This window comes from Sparassis crispa, assembly GCF_003851025.1.
Source record: "Sparassis crispa DNA, contig_000003F, whole genome shotgun sequence".
Taxonomy (NCBI): domain Eukaryota; kingdom Fungi; phylum Basidiomycota; class Agaricomycetes; order Polyporales; family Sparassidaceae; genus Sparassis; species Sparassis crispa.
This window is the reverse complement of record NW_020939750.1, coordinates 382,705-394,237: the sequence shown is the minus strand read 5'-3', so window position 1 is coordinate 394,237 and position 11,533 is coordinate 382,705. Positions and strand designations below refer to the sequence as shown.

The following is an 11,533-nucleotide window of genomic DNA, read 5'->3' as shown; positions in this document are numbered from 1 at the left end:
ACTAAAGTACTCTGCTTTTCAATTCTTCGCGCCCGCAGCATCCTCCGCTCCCGCTCGTGCTCCTGGTGACCATAACCTGAGCATGTAAAGTGATTTGTTATACTGAAGCAGCAAAAACGGAAATACGATAACGATGATGAGAATGAGGATGACGTTCGGATGGATGACCAAAAGAGTGATGGTATAAGTTTAAGAGAAGGGAGCAAGATGAAAGGATATGAGGGACGAGACGATCATTGCAAGACGCAGCAGCCACCCTTCCCTCCGCCTGGGTTCGCGTAAGGATCCTCGTTCTTTGCTACGGGGCCCCACACCGATGGTACCTGAAATGAGATAAGAAGTCAGTACATAAGGACATACAAGACCAATCCTTTGTATTGGTGGCGTATGAAAACGACACCAAAGGAGGACGTGACAAGAAAAGGGCAACGCACGAGGGGGTCTTTTGTCGTTTTGCAGTACCGGATTAAACTAACATGTCAATCGCGAGAGGGCATATCGAAAAAAGTACGAAAAGCACAGGGGCGCAGTAACATCAGCACTCCGCAGAGAGCACACGAAAAAGACGCATGTTTGACTCACCTTGCACTAGCCTCGCTCACCCTTATTCGTGGCCTCGCCAAGTCCTCTCGCAGTCTCTGGTTGTGCTCCGTAAGGCGGCGGAGCTTGAGCTCGGACATGGATTGCTTGTGTGGGCGCGCGTTCATGGTGGAGAGTGTAGTGGGGGGAGAGCGCAGCCGGCGGCGGGAAAGTGAGGACGAAGACGGGTTGGCGTGGTGAATGCCGGAAGCCGAACGGTGTGCTGGAGCTGTCTAGAGCTGGTGCTATGGAGGGAGTTATGGTTGAGCACAGCGGCGAGAGGGAAACAGAATATATGGCTGAGCGTGCCTGAGAGGATGCCTGCAGACGATCAAGGAGGAGGTGGTGGAGGATGGGGAGAAAGCGCCTGATCCCGAGGGGTCAGTGATGGATTCCCTCGGTACGACACGCGAGTGAAAATTGCGCAAGAATGGATGAACAACAGATAATAAGAACAGCAGGGTGAGATGGACAGCGGAAAGCTGGCAGATGGCTGCTGGGCCAGCTTTTGATACTCAGGAAGACGCACTGCCGCGACCAACTGCTCAGAGTTATCCTCCCTCTCTCACGTGAGCGCACACAACGAAATATTCTCGAATTCGGAATCCGGTCTGTTCCCCATATGCGATACCAAGGACAAGATGGCAGGACGCCAGTACGGAAAACAAACAACGGCACCTGCCATTGAAACTGTGTAATGGTGTACAATGAAATAAAATACGAAACAGGACAGCAACGGTGAAGTGAATTCCGGAAAATGGTTCCATGTGGACATGTAGATATGCAAGGACGATAGGTAAGCGTAAACATATAGATAGCGGATCAAAGGAGCGTCGGGGGTGGGGGTAGGTGTCGATGACGGTTAAACGTCACAGATGCGGAGGTCGCGCGAAGACCAGCACGACGGAGAAACCCCATCTTGGTCGTGCTGTCTTTCTCGGTTCTGTAATTCCCTCCAGTGAATGCGCAATGTACTGCAAAGTGGATTTGCGGAAAATGGGCTGTACCAATGCCAACATGTGCCCTACATGACAAGGCACTGGCACCCCTGCGATGTAGGCGCTCCGAAGGGGTCCTCCGCCTTGCTGACTGGTCCCCATACAGATGGCACCTAAGTAAATTAACTATTAGCCACCGCTCCTCTGACGCACCGAGCAGACTGCGGTTGTCACGCGTGCCCCTGACATGACTGGTCGTATCTCATCAAAAAACCACATGCACCTTGCGACGCTTTATCAGATGGCGCGCCAGTATCTCCCGGTGAGAGATCCTGAGGCCAAGTAGAAGCTGGTCGCCCTAGACATAGCTGTCCACGCGAATGCAGGAAGTCGTGCTCACGGTATACAGCACCGAGGCAGCTTCGAATGGTATGGAATCACTTCTGTAGAAATATGCTATCATATCAAACATAACCAGTCACAGTGACATGACGGACATCCAGACAAGGATAGCAGGACTTCTGCAAAGACAACGAACACTCACGAGATGGTCTTTCGTCGATTTACAATAACGAATCAAGCTACAAGGGTGAATCGTCATTAAAAAGTCGAATCGATGATAATAAACCAGGACAGGACATACCTCACACTAGCTTCGCTCACTCGAATACGCGGTCTCGCCAGGTCCTCCCTCAGACGCTGATTATGTTCTGAGAGCCGACGCAGCTTCAGCTCCGACGTGGACATCTTCTGGATACGGCTGCTCATGATAGAACAGGTTCGTCAAGCGGTTAGGGCGAAAAATGATGTGATTTCGGCGGTACAGCAAAATAAGAGGAGTGTGATGTTGCCTGGGTAGGACTGCTCTCCGTGCAACCCCTCCAACAGCGTGAAGAGAACTACAACGGAAGAAGAGAGGAAGGAAGATGTCGCATCACGAACAGGTACGGAACGAGCAAATTCAGGTTGACGGAGTCTCAATGTCGGGTAGAATGATTTCCTTTTCGGGGAGGCATTTTCGGCGTATTCATTTGCTTCCGTTCATTAAAGTTCGATAAAATGCGATCATGTGATGGTAAATCCAGGTTTCTCGAGCGTCTGTCTTCACAACGTTCTTTAAGTTCCTAGAATCCTACCACACAGCTGCCGGAAAATGGTTCGCCATCAACCTCAGAAGATGTCTATGTATGCAAGGGCACAGAAGTCTGCCTGGGTACCAACTCAACGAATGGCAAGACCGGCCCCGCCAAAGGATCCGAGGTTGCAAGGAACGGACACAATACTCGGCGCAAGCCACCACTTCAGACCTCGGAAATTACGTGAACCAGAGGAAGATGTGCATGCGTTTGATAGAGATCTATTCCGTGAACTGGACGCGTTGGGACGCGCTGACCGTGAAGGGCGACGCATGCGCAGGTGTGACAGTGATGAGTCGATGGACTGGGACGACGAATCGACGCTCGTAGCCATGCTTCAAGACGCGTGCGTTGAGCCCATAATGTTTTATTTGTACAAGCTAACCTCCTCTGTAGCTCGCCTGAGGACGATGAAGACGAGTTTCTACTCGCGCTGGTGAACAAGCTCAAGGCACCGATGTCGGCGCAAAGTGTCTCCTTAAAGCAGTACCTCGCCGATACCCTCCTCCCCGTTATAACTCGCATGAAAGAAGCACACGAGACTATGGAAGATCATGGTACCGCATTGCGCTTCCTCACAATCCTCACCAATCTCATGGTGTCGCGACAGTTGATCTCGCTTTCGGCACGGGCATCCTGGCCTTCGATGAAGTCTGCAAAAAGCTCGAGGCGATAGCGCTTCGCGACGAGGACGAGCTCAAGACCGCATATATGGACTCTCAGGTATCGTTGGGACTACCGAGAGCTTTTTGGGATGACAAGGGAAGGAACTTTCTGCAGACTAAGATCCAAGTTCTTCTTGCGCAACTGCAAACCGCATATACTCGCCGCGACGAATTCTTTTCCACGGTTTCGACTGAACTGGACGCTCGCGGTATCTATCCGCTCTTACCCTGAATTCGTGTGTGCAAAGTACCAACTGATATTTGACCCCGCACAAGCTGCTGGTGCTACCTCTGCTTTGGAGTCGCTCTCGGCACAACTTGATCACACGGTCTCCCAACTAGAGAAGAAGAGCAAGGAGCTCGACAAAGAGAGCAGTGCGGCGTCCAAGCAGAAAATGCTCCGCGGGATCCTCGAGAAGCTTGCTTGAATACTCGTCTTGCAGGTCTCGTGGATTTATTTTTATCACGGTCTTAATCGTGAGTGCAGCAGTCATCTCGATACTCGATGGGTCACGTAGATCATGACTCTTTCCTAGACCATTGCTCATTCAAGTTCGGAATTCAGCACATTCGCTATATCCCTAGATGATGTACGTTTCTCTGTTGTACCTTTACTCTACCTGTTATACCCTCCTTGTATCCACCCTGCCAAATGCATTGTTGCGCTGTTTCTTTCCTGCACGACGATCTTGTGACGTCTTCATCGTTATCACCCCGCGGGTAACAGCCGCCAACACCTGCGCACGTTCGTGCATACGGAATAACGTAAGCGTACTAGTGCAGCAACTCCAAGTCCAAGTTGTTGTTCATCAGCTGTTGGTCTGTAACGCCCAGACGCTTGCACAGAATAGCACTCCGCTATGGAGGAGAGAGATCGCCTAATCATGACAGACCGGATCCCACTTCGGACCTAAAAGCTCCTCGACTGAAGGTGAGTTCAGCTTCTGTACCTTCCCCGATAAACTTATCAAGACAGGTGAATCAGGGTGCTTCCCTCGGCTCTAGAGAACGTGCAAAGTGCACGAGCTATCAATTGGTTCAAGTCCAGTGGCGGTCTTCCTCACGCGATCCATCACGACATAAGTACGCGGCGAATGCAGGACATAGAGTCGACGCACTCACGAGCTCCCCATGGTCGCACTTCTGCGGCAGTCCAACGCGTTCCTCGAGGAGCTCGCGCACCCCATAGCCCGCGTCTTTGACCTGCCGTATCTACCCCCGCACTTCCCCGCGCTCGTCTATGCGTTCCTGGGCTTCTACGTGCTGCATCTAGTCGTCTCGCCGCTGCTGAGCGCACGGCTCTTCCCTGTGAGCTATGGCAAACTCGCTACGCGGCGCCAGATTAACAATTGGTGCGTTCATGCTGTTGTCCATCAATAAGAGCGATTGACATGGTGAAAGCGCAGGAACATACAGGTCGTATCGTTCCTGCATGTTTTTGTTGTGGTCCCGCTGGCTGCGCGATGTCTGTGGTCGGAGAGCTTGAATGAAGACAGGGCGTTCGGCTGGGACGACAAGCTTGGGACTACTGTCGCAGTCGCGTGTGGGTACGTCTTTGTCCCCTTGAGTCGTGTTGATCGACGCGATGTCCGCCAGATACTTCCTATGGGACTGTGTGGATGGGATCCTCAATTTTGACGATGTCGGGTTCATAGTACATGGTGCGTAGCGTGGTTCTGTCGTACGCATGCGCTCGCGCTCACGTCGCGAGCTCAGGCGTATCGTGCTTCATTATCTACATGGGGATCTTCGTACGTACGGCGTCGTCGCGCATCGCACGCACTGATCTTCGTGTAGCGGCCTTTTCTTGGCTACTATGCGTGCCGATTCCTCTCCTGGGAGCTCAGCACGATCTTCCTGAATATCCATCGCTTCCTCGACCGGACAGGACGGACGGGTAGCACCGCGCAGGCGGTCAACGGCGCGTTCCTCCTTGGCACGTTCTTCTTTGCGCGCATCGTGTGGGGGTGGTACAAGACCGTGGACCTCTACCTGACGCTCTACGCCGCGCGGGACGAGATCTCGTTAGGTTACTTCGTTATTTACGGCTGTGGTAGCTCTGCGCTACACTCGCTCAACGCGATGTGGTGAGTTATCACGCGATATTTCTGCGCGGCATGGTGTCGTCTGATGCTGAATGATTCGTTCAGGATGTACAAGATGGTGTTGGCACTGAAGAAGCGGTTTGATGGGTCTGACTCGAAGCCGAAGGTGCACACCAACGGGACTGCCAAGATTAATGGGGGACTTAATGGCGCTGCGAAGGGACTAGCGAACGGGTACGCCAACGGTAAGGCGAACGGCAAGGCTGAGTGAGTGGTGGACAGTGAGCGGGTGGAATTCACTGATTATGAGGAGTCGGGAGAGGGGAGACGATCTCATACATCTGTACTTGATTCGTCATGCTTGGATATGCGTTTGGGCAGTAGTTGTAACAGTGTTAATTTTCGTGGATAGGTACCGGTTCACGCCCCTGACGTTGAGAGACATTGCGTTTTGCGAAGTTGCGGTTCGTCTGGACGCAACTCCCACGAACAGAGTTATTTCAACTGTATTGTAAGAACAAGATTACAACCAGATGACTGACGTAGTGCATCTGCATGCTCTCCGGATTTCGTTACACGATGGGCACCGGCACCGGCGCTGTTAATGTGTGCAGATTTGGTGCAGATATCACGGAGCGATGCGTTGGAACGCAGCGCGCACTTGGCTCTGGACGCGGCGCTCCCAAGCAACCAGGTTGACGCGTCGGGTGACCTCGAAGCGTATCGTGTTATCTTTCGCGTGCAGGATGCGATGCAGATAGGCGAAGATGAGCGCGTCGAGTGCAGTAGGACCACTGTATGCTGCCCGTGAGCTTAGTACACGGAAAGGCAGGTGTAAGCGTACGTGGAGCCGAGGAACCACTTGTCCGTGCCAAGGCGCTCAGAAAGCGATGCTATGGCTTCTCTGTATTGCAGCTCGATGGTAGCTCGGTCGACATGACTGCCATACGGTGGAAGGAGGGAGCTGATACCGGTGAAAGGCGCCGGAGGCGGGTTAATCATCGTTTCTACAGAACGCGGTTTCTCAGAGTACGGCGAGAGGATGTTCCACAGGTTGAAGGACGGAGGTTCGCTGATTGTCTAAAAACATTCTGCGATAGAATCGAGACGATTTGCGAACGGCAAGGCAGCTCACCAGCGCTGCGTGCACGTTCCCCTCCATCAGTGCGACCCACGCACGACCCTCGTCACGCGCCGCCTCGTCGACGTATCCCTCCAGCGGGCCTTCTCCGCCTCCGACGCGTCCGTCAACCCACTCCCGGATCAGGTGTGCGGGCAGCAAGTCTCCACCCCCAGCCTCTCCCTCCTTTGGCGGTACATGCAGGTTCGGCAGACGCGCATCAATTGCACCCTCTGATGCCATATCCCAGCGGACATCGACATCGGTGACCCCGCGTAGAGCGAGGTAGGCCTGCCATTTGAGACACTCGACGTCGCTGCTGAGAACGTCTGCCTCGGCATCCCACGGGCTGTGTATCCACAGCGTCGGCGACCTTACTGGCTTCGCTGTGTACGGGGACAAGACGGGGCCATGGGTGTAGAGGGGAAAAAGAGCGAAGAATTGGCGGAGAGACGCCGGCAACGAGAGTGAGCTCGTCATGGAGGAGTTCCCGGATGCGGCAATCAACGCTCGTATAGAACGGCTGATATAAGCCGAAATGACATGCACCCAGGAAAGCTGGTCGCTGGGCAGTCATTCATCGCTGGACTCTGCTCCAATATCTCTGTGCTAGGGCCTCACTTCGTATTTCTGAAGGGCCGACTATATGGTCTCTAGCGCTGCTCCCTGATACCAAGTGCCAGATTGACTTCGTGTCACCTTTGTGGCGGACGTTTCTGGTTGTCTGAACACTTCTTGGACCTATTGACTTGCATCTACTAGTTATCTACTAGTATGTCTGATCAGGCATCTACACCCTCTCGTCCAGCCTCGCCGGTCGGGGACCTACCAAATTTTACCACCTCCCGTTCCTACAGGTTCACATGGGACGCAGCTCATCGAAAGCAAGGGCCTGGGAGCGTCTCGGAGACTACAGAGGGGCGCGGCGACTACTTCGTAGCAAACGCAGCCCCAGATGACCTGTACGAAAACTCCTCCTTGGGCCCGTTCCCACCGGGTACCATGCCGCCAGATTGGAGCAGCGCTAAGTATGGATTCAATGGTGCGTCTCTCCTCGTCTTAGTGTATGCAGACATGCAGATGTGCGTGACATTGACAGCCATCTCGACCGTGTTGAACAACCCACACAAACGGTCTGCACCGCCGAAGGCACACTCCAGCCTGCCCGCGGTACCCCCCGCTGACCTTCCGCGAGTGCGGCGTAAGGACTTCGATTCGTATCTCCATGCTATCGGCACAGAATGGGAACGCTTCGAGAAGAACGCGGAGCAGGGTAGGGAAGGTGTCGCGCGGATAGAGAGCGCTGCTTTGGAACTGGCTGACTACGACTTCGCCTCGACCCCAAGGACGGCACGACCATCACCTGGGAAGATGTTACCCCCTCTGGAGACGGTTCCCTCTGTCTTCTTTGACCCAAACTTCAACCTCGGTGACCCACGGACATTCAATGTGGTCGCAGAACAGCATGGGGGAGACGATGACGCCTCAGATCCTTCCTCACTCTCGCATTCCCTGCCGCTACTTGAGAAGCTATCGCATTATGCCGACACGATTGAGCAGCACCTCATCCGCGAGATTTCTATCCGCTCAACATCATTCTTTGCCGCGTTGTCGAATCTCCAAGATTTGCAGACGGAGTCCGAACAGTGCCTCGACCGAATATCGAAGTTGCGGGGCTTGCTCAAGGAAGTGGATGAGAAAGGTGCTAAGCGCGGCCTGGAAATCGTCCGCAGGGAGAACAAGCTGCGCAACATGGACGCTGTGAAAGAGGGAGTGCGAGTTGTTGGAGGTATCGTGGAGATGACAGGCGTCGCGAAGAGCCTCGTCTCTGCAGGTCAGTGGGGTGAGGCTCTGGATGTGATTGACGAGCTCGACGGATTGTGGAATGCTGGCAGTCGCTCGGAACCACTACATGACCTTCCTGTGCCAGTGTTGTCCCCGTCGACACCTCGGAGAGATGGCAGGACTTCGCCCCTCCCAACCGTACTCGAGTCGCCGCCAGAAACCCCCGCTGCCGTTACTCCCCGGAAACTCGCTATCTCCGTCCCCATTGCCTCTCTCCAAGCGTTCGCGTCACTACCTGACCATTTGCGGACGCTCACGATGGAGATCACCTCTTCTCTTACTTCGGAATTCGTCAATATATTGCGATTAGACTTGGTCGAGCGCATTGACGCGGACATAGATTCCGCGGAGAGGAAGAACGATCCCAACATGTCCTTGAAGGACAGATTGCGACCGCTGCTGCAGAATCTCGTGCGAACGGGAGGCGTGAATGAGGCGGCTACGTCCTGGAAGAGCGCGGTTCTGAAGGAAGTGCGGGGTACGCTCAGGCGAGTGAGTGGACACCCTGCCATTCAAAATGCTCCCTTACTCACAGTCGTTCAGCGGATACCGGCTTTCGACCTCGAGGACGAAGAGTCGAAGACTCAGCCAAGGTAGTGTCGGCCGTCCATTCACACACGTCGTTGGTGTAATCGATTTTTTTTAGTCTAGTCGACGAGCTCCGTGCCATGTCGCATCCTACATTCGTGGGTCTTGCGCGCATCATGTATCGCAGCCTCTTGAATTGCATCGAGGGATTGCAAGGGCAAGGCGCTGTCGTCGTAGAAGTTCTCCAGGCGATACGGTATGTTCTCCGCAATGATATGTTTGAGCTCTCGTTTAATGCCATTCCATGCTACGCAAGGTCTCCGAAGGCGATGATAGACATACCCGCACTCCAAGAAGCATTGTCTGATATTCTCTCGTCGGCGGCCGAGCTGGCTAATTCACGAGCATCTAAAGTGATTGCGCTACGCTCCGAGCAACATACGGCCCTGGATCTGCCCAGTTTCTGCAGTCTGTTCAATGAGTCATGGGACTTTGTGGTCAAGTCGGAAGTCATCTGTCGGCGTATGATTGTCGGTCTGAGGGGAACGATGGTTGGCCAGGTGTGTAAGTTTTGACGCATTAGGACCGTCCCTAACCCTGCTGGTGCGTAGGCAAAGACGTTCCTCCAGACCTTCCACCAGAGCCAGATCACTCACTCCGCGAAACTGGTAGAAGATGAGCAGTGGAACGCGGCGGAAGTCGCACCATCAGTTCAGCGGATAGTGGACATGCTCGTCGATGCCTCCATCCAAGATCCGCTAGACTTCATCCTCAACCGACCCGTTCCCGCATCGCCTCTTCCATCTTCACCATTACTTTCTCCCGCTCTCGCAGTCAACGGCGAACTCATCAAGCACCAACCGTCCTCCCCTCTACCTTCTCCTGCTTCCCCGGCGACGCGGATGGCTGCAGCGCGTGCGACTCCGCGCCGGGTCTCCAGTGCGCCAACGAAGCACCTGCGCATCGAGGACCGGTCGTACTTCGCGGTATCCGCCACGCAAGAGGTGCTAGTGCTGCTAGCAGACTACCTCAAAATTATCGTCAACCTCCCGATGCTCACTACGGAGACGATGAGCCGCGTCATCGAGCTGCTCAAGGCGTTCAATTCGCGGACATGTCAGGTGGTGCTCGGCGCAGGCGCCATGCGCTCTGCCGGGTTGAAGAACATCACCGCCAGACATCTCGGTGAGAAATCATGCATTCTGCCGGCGGCTGTGGTGTTCTTACTGACAGGTCTCATGTGCAGCTCTTGCATCGCAGTCGCTGTCCATTATGATTTCGCTTATCCCCTACGTGCGCGAGACGTTTCGCCGGCATTTGAGCCAGAAGCAGGCGGTCATGCTGGTGGAGTTCGACAAGCTAAAGCGGGTACGTCGCCGTGCTACTTCTACAAAATGCCGAGTGTGACGCTGCGCACAGGATTTCCAAGAACACCAGAACGAGATCCATGCGAAGCTGATTGCGATCATGGGTGACCGGCTGAGTGTCCATATCAAGACTCTGCAGGTGGGTCTCTGCTCTTCTATATTGATGCCCGAAGAGCTGAGCAGACTATTCGGTGCTATCTCGCCTGCAGGAGGTGAAGTGGGATGCGCCAAAGGGGAACGGGGTAAACGATTATATGGAGACGATAGTCAAGGATACGGTCACGCTCCATAAGGTGCTTTCCCGATACCTTTCTACGTCCGTTGTCGAAGTGAGTTTGCCCATACTCGGTTGGTGCGAGTGGCACTGACAGCGTGGGTGTGCAGTATGTGATGACCCAGGTATTCGCTGGGATTAATCATCGACTTTCGGAAGAGTACACTAAGATCGAACTCCCATCGCAAGAGGCTAAAGACAGGTGCGTCCAAACGTAGCTTGTTCTTTTGTACTACTGACCCCTGACGGCGCCTCGCCACAGACTACTCGCAGACGCACGGTTCTTGCACGACAAGCTTGCTGTGCTCAAGAACGTTGGCGCGCCCACGGCGATGCTCGAGACCGTGGTCTCGGAGAAGTCGATCGCACGTAAAGCCGCCGCGCCTGCTCCGGCTCCTCCGCCGTCGACACCCGCTGCACACCGGTTCAAAGGCATCCTCAACCACAGGAAGGCGAGCGCGCCCGCTCCCCATGTGGAGAAAGCACTCCCACCGCCCACGCCGGCCGCACACGAGCCAGAGCCGGCGCCTGGCACTCCCTCCTCCACCATCGTATCCGGCGATTCTCGGGAGTCGGACCTCCCGAGCCTCCCGTCCCTGACGTCCACTTCTGCTGAATCGCAGGTGGCGAACGGGGCGGTGGACGGGGAAAGTCGGACAGATGTGGAGGACCCGCCACCGCCGCAGACACCACCTAAAGCGGAGATGTTGTACCCGTCTCTCGCAAGTGTGCTCGCTCCGGAGAAACCACTGCTGGAGAGTTCTGTCCAGAACGGGGACGCTGTGAATGGTGTTGATGGCGCTGCACCTCCGGAACTTCATCCAGTGCAAAGTGATGTCTGAGTGGTCGTTAGGATACATATGTTTAGTACTAATAGTCGACTTTGTTGCGTCGGGATGCGGTACTTATTTGTGTCAATTGGATTTGGTTGGAATATCGCTGCTTTCCCGATCCGATCGGAGAAGGATCCATGTCCGGTGTTTGCCGCCACGCCTACCAACGCTGTGCAGCCTCCATCTCTATAAATTTCAATCGT

The 11,533-nt window shown here is 54.4% G+C and overlaps 6 protein-coding genes across 6 annotated transcripts; 3 read left to right on the top strand and 3 right to left on the bottom strand.

Annotated features, from left to right (window-relative positions):
* Window positions 1-233: 233 nt before the first annotated feature.
* SCP_0401420 (Guanine nucleotide-binding protein subunit gamma) lies at window positions 234-707 on the bottom strand (the record flags this gene model as incomplete). The annotated part of the gene is made up of 3 exons (XM_027756881.1): window positions 234-323; window positions 435-471; window positions 583-707. 3 exons carry the CDS (start codon window positions 705-707, stop codon window positions 234-236), a joined length of 252 nt encoding a protein of 83 aa, XP_027612682.1.
* An 896-nt stretch (window positions 708-1,603) lies between these two features.
* Window positions 1,604-2,285, bottom strand: SCP_0401410 (Guanine nucleotide-binding protein subunit gamma; the record flags this gene model as incomplete). Its single annotated transcript, XM_027756880.1, has 3 exons — window positions 1,604-1,690; window positions 2,062-2,098; window positions 2,161-2,285. The coding sequence occupies 3 exons, from the start codon at window positions 2,283-2,285 to the stop codon at window positions 1,604-1,606; spliced, it is 249 nt and encodes an 82-aa protein (XP_027612681.1).
* A 460-nt stretch (window positions 2,286-2,745) lies between these two features.
* Window positions 2,746-3,746, top strand: SCP_0401400 (hypothetical protein; the record flags this gene model as incomplete). The annotated part of the gene is made up of 5 exons (XM_027756879.1): window positions 2,746-2,999; window positions 3,050-3,210; window positions 3,264-3,376; window positions 3,434-3,527; window positions 3,595-3,746. 5 exons carry the CDS (start codon window positions 2,746-2,748, stop codon window positions 3,744-3,746), a joined length of 774 nt encoding a protein of 257 aa, XP_027612680.1.
* Window positions 3,747-4,449: 703 nt separating this feature from the next.
* SCP_0401390 (Uncharacterized TLC domain-containing protein) lies at window positions 4,450-5,634 on the top strand (the record flags this gene model as incomplete). The annotated part of the gene is made up of 6 exons (XM_027756878.1): window positions 4,450-4,670; window positions 4,725-4,865; window positions 4,915-4,979; window positions 5,035-5,069; window positions 5,116-5,405; window positions 5,469-5,634. The coding sequence occupies 6 exons, from the start codon at window positions 4,450-4,452 to the stop codon at window positions 5,632-5,634; spliced, it is 918 nt and encodes a 305-aa protein (XP_027612679.1).
* Window positions 5,635-5,991: 357 nt separating this feature from the next.
* On the bottom strand, window positions 5,992-6,963 carry SCP_0401380 (hypothetical protein; the record flags this gene model as incomplete). Its single annotated transcript, XM_027756877.1, has 3 exons — window positions 5,992-6,157; window positions 6,208-6,443; window positions 6,499-6,963. 3 exons carry the CDS (start codon window positions 6,961-6,963, stop codon window positions 5,992-5,994), a joined length of 867 nt encoding a protein of 288 aa, XP_027612678.1.
* Window positions 6,964-7,257: 294 nt separating this feature from the next.
* On the top strand, window positions 7,258-11,339 carry SCP_0401370 (Vps54-domain-containing protein; the record flags this gene model as incomplete). The annotated part of the gene is made up of 11 exons (XM_027756876.1): window positions 7,258-7,525; window positions 7,583-8,820; window positions 8,872-8,921; window positions 8,975-9,112; window positions 9,173-9,416; window positions 9,468-10,041; window positions 10,103-10,224; window positions 10,276-10,362; window positions 10,433-10,552; window positions 10,608-10,699; window positions 10,760-11,339. The coding sequence occupies 11 exons, from the start codon at window positions 7,258-7,260 to the stop codon at window positions 11,337-11,339; spliced, it is 3,513 nt and encodes a 1,170-aa protein (XP_027612677.1).
* Window positions 11,340-11,533: the final 194 nt, after the last annotated feature.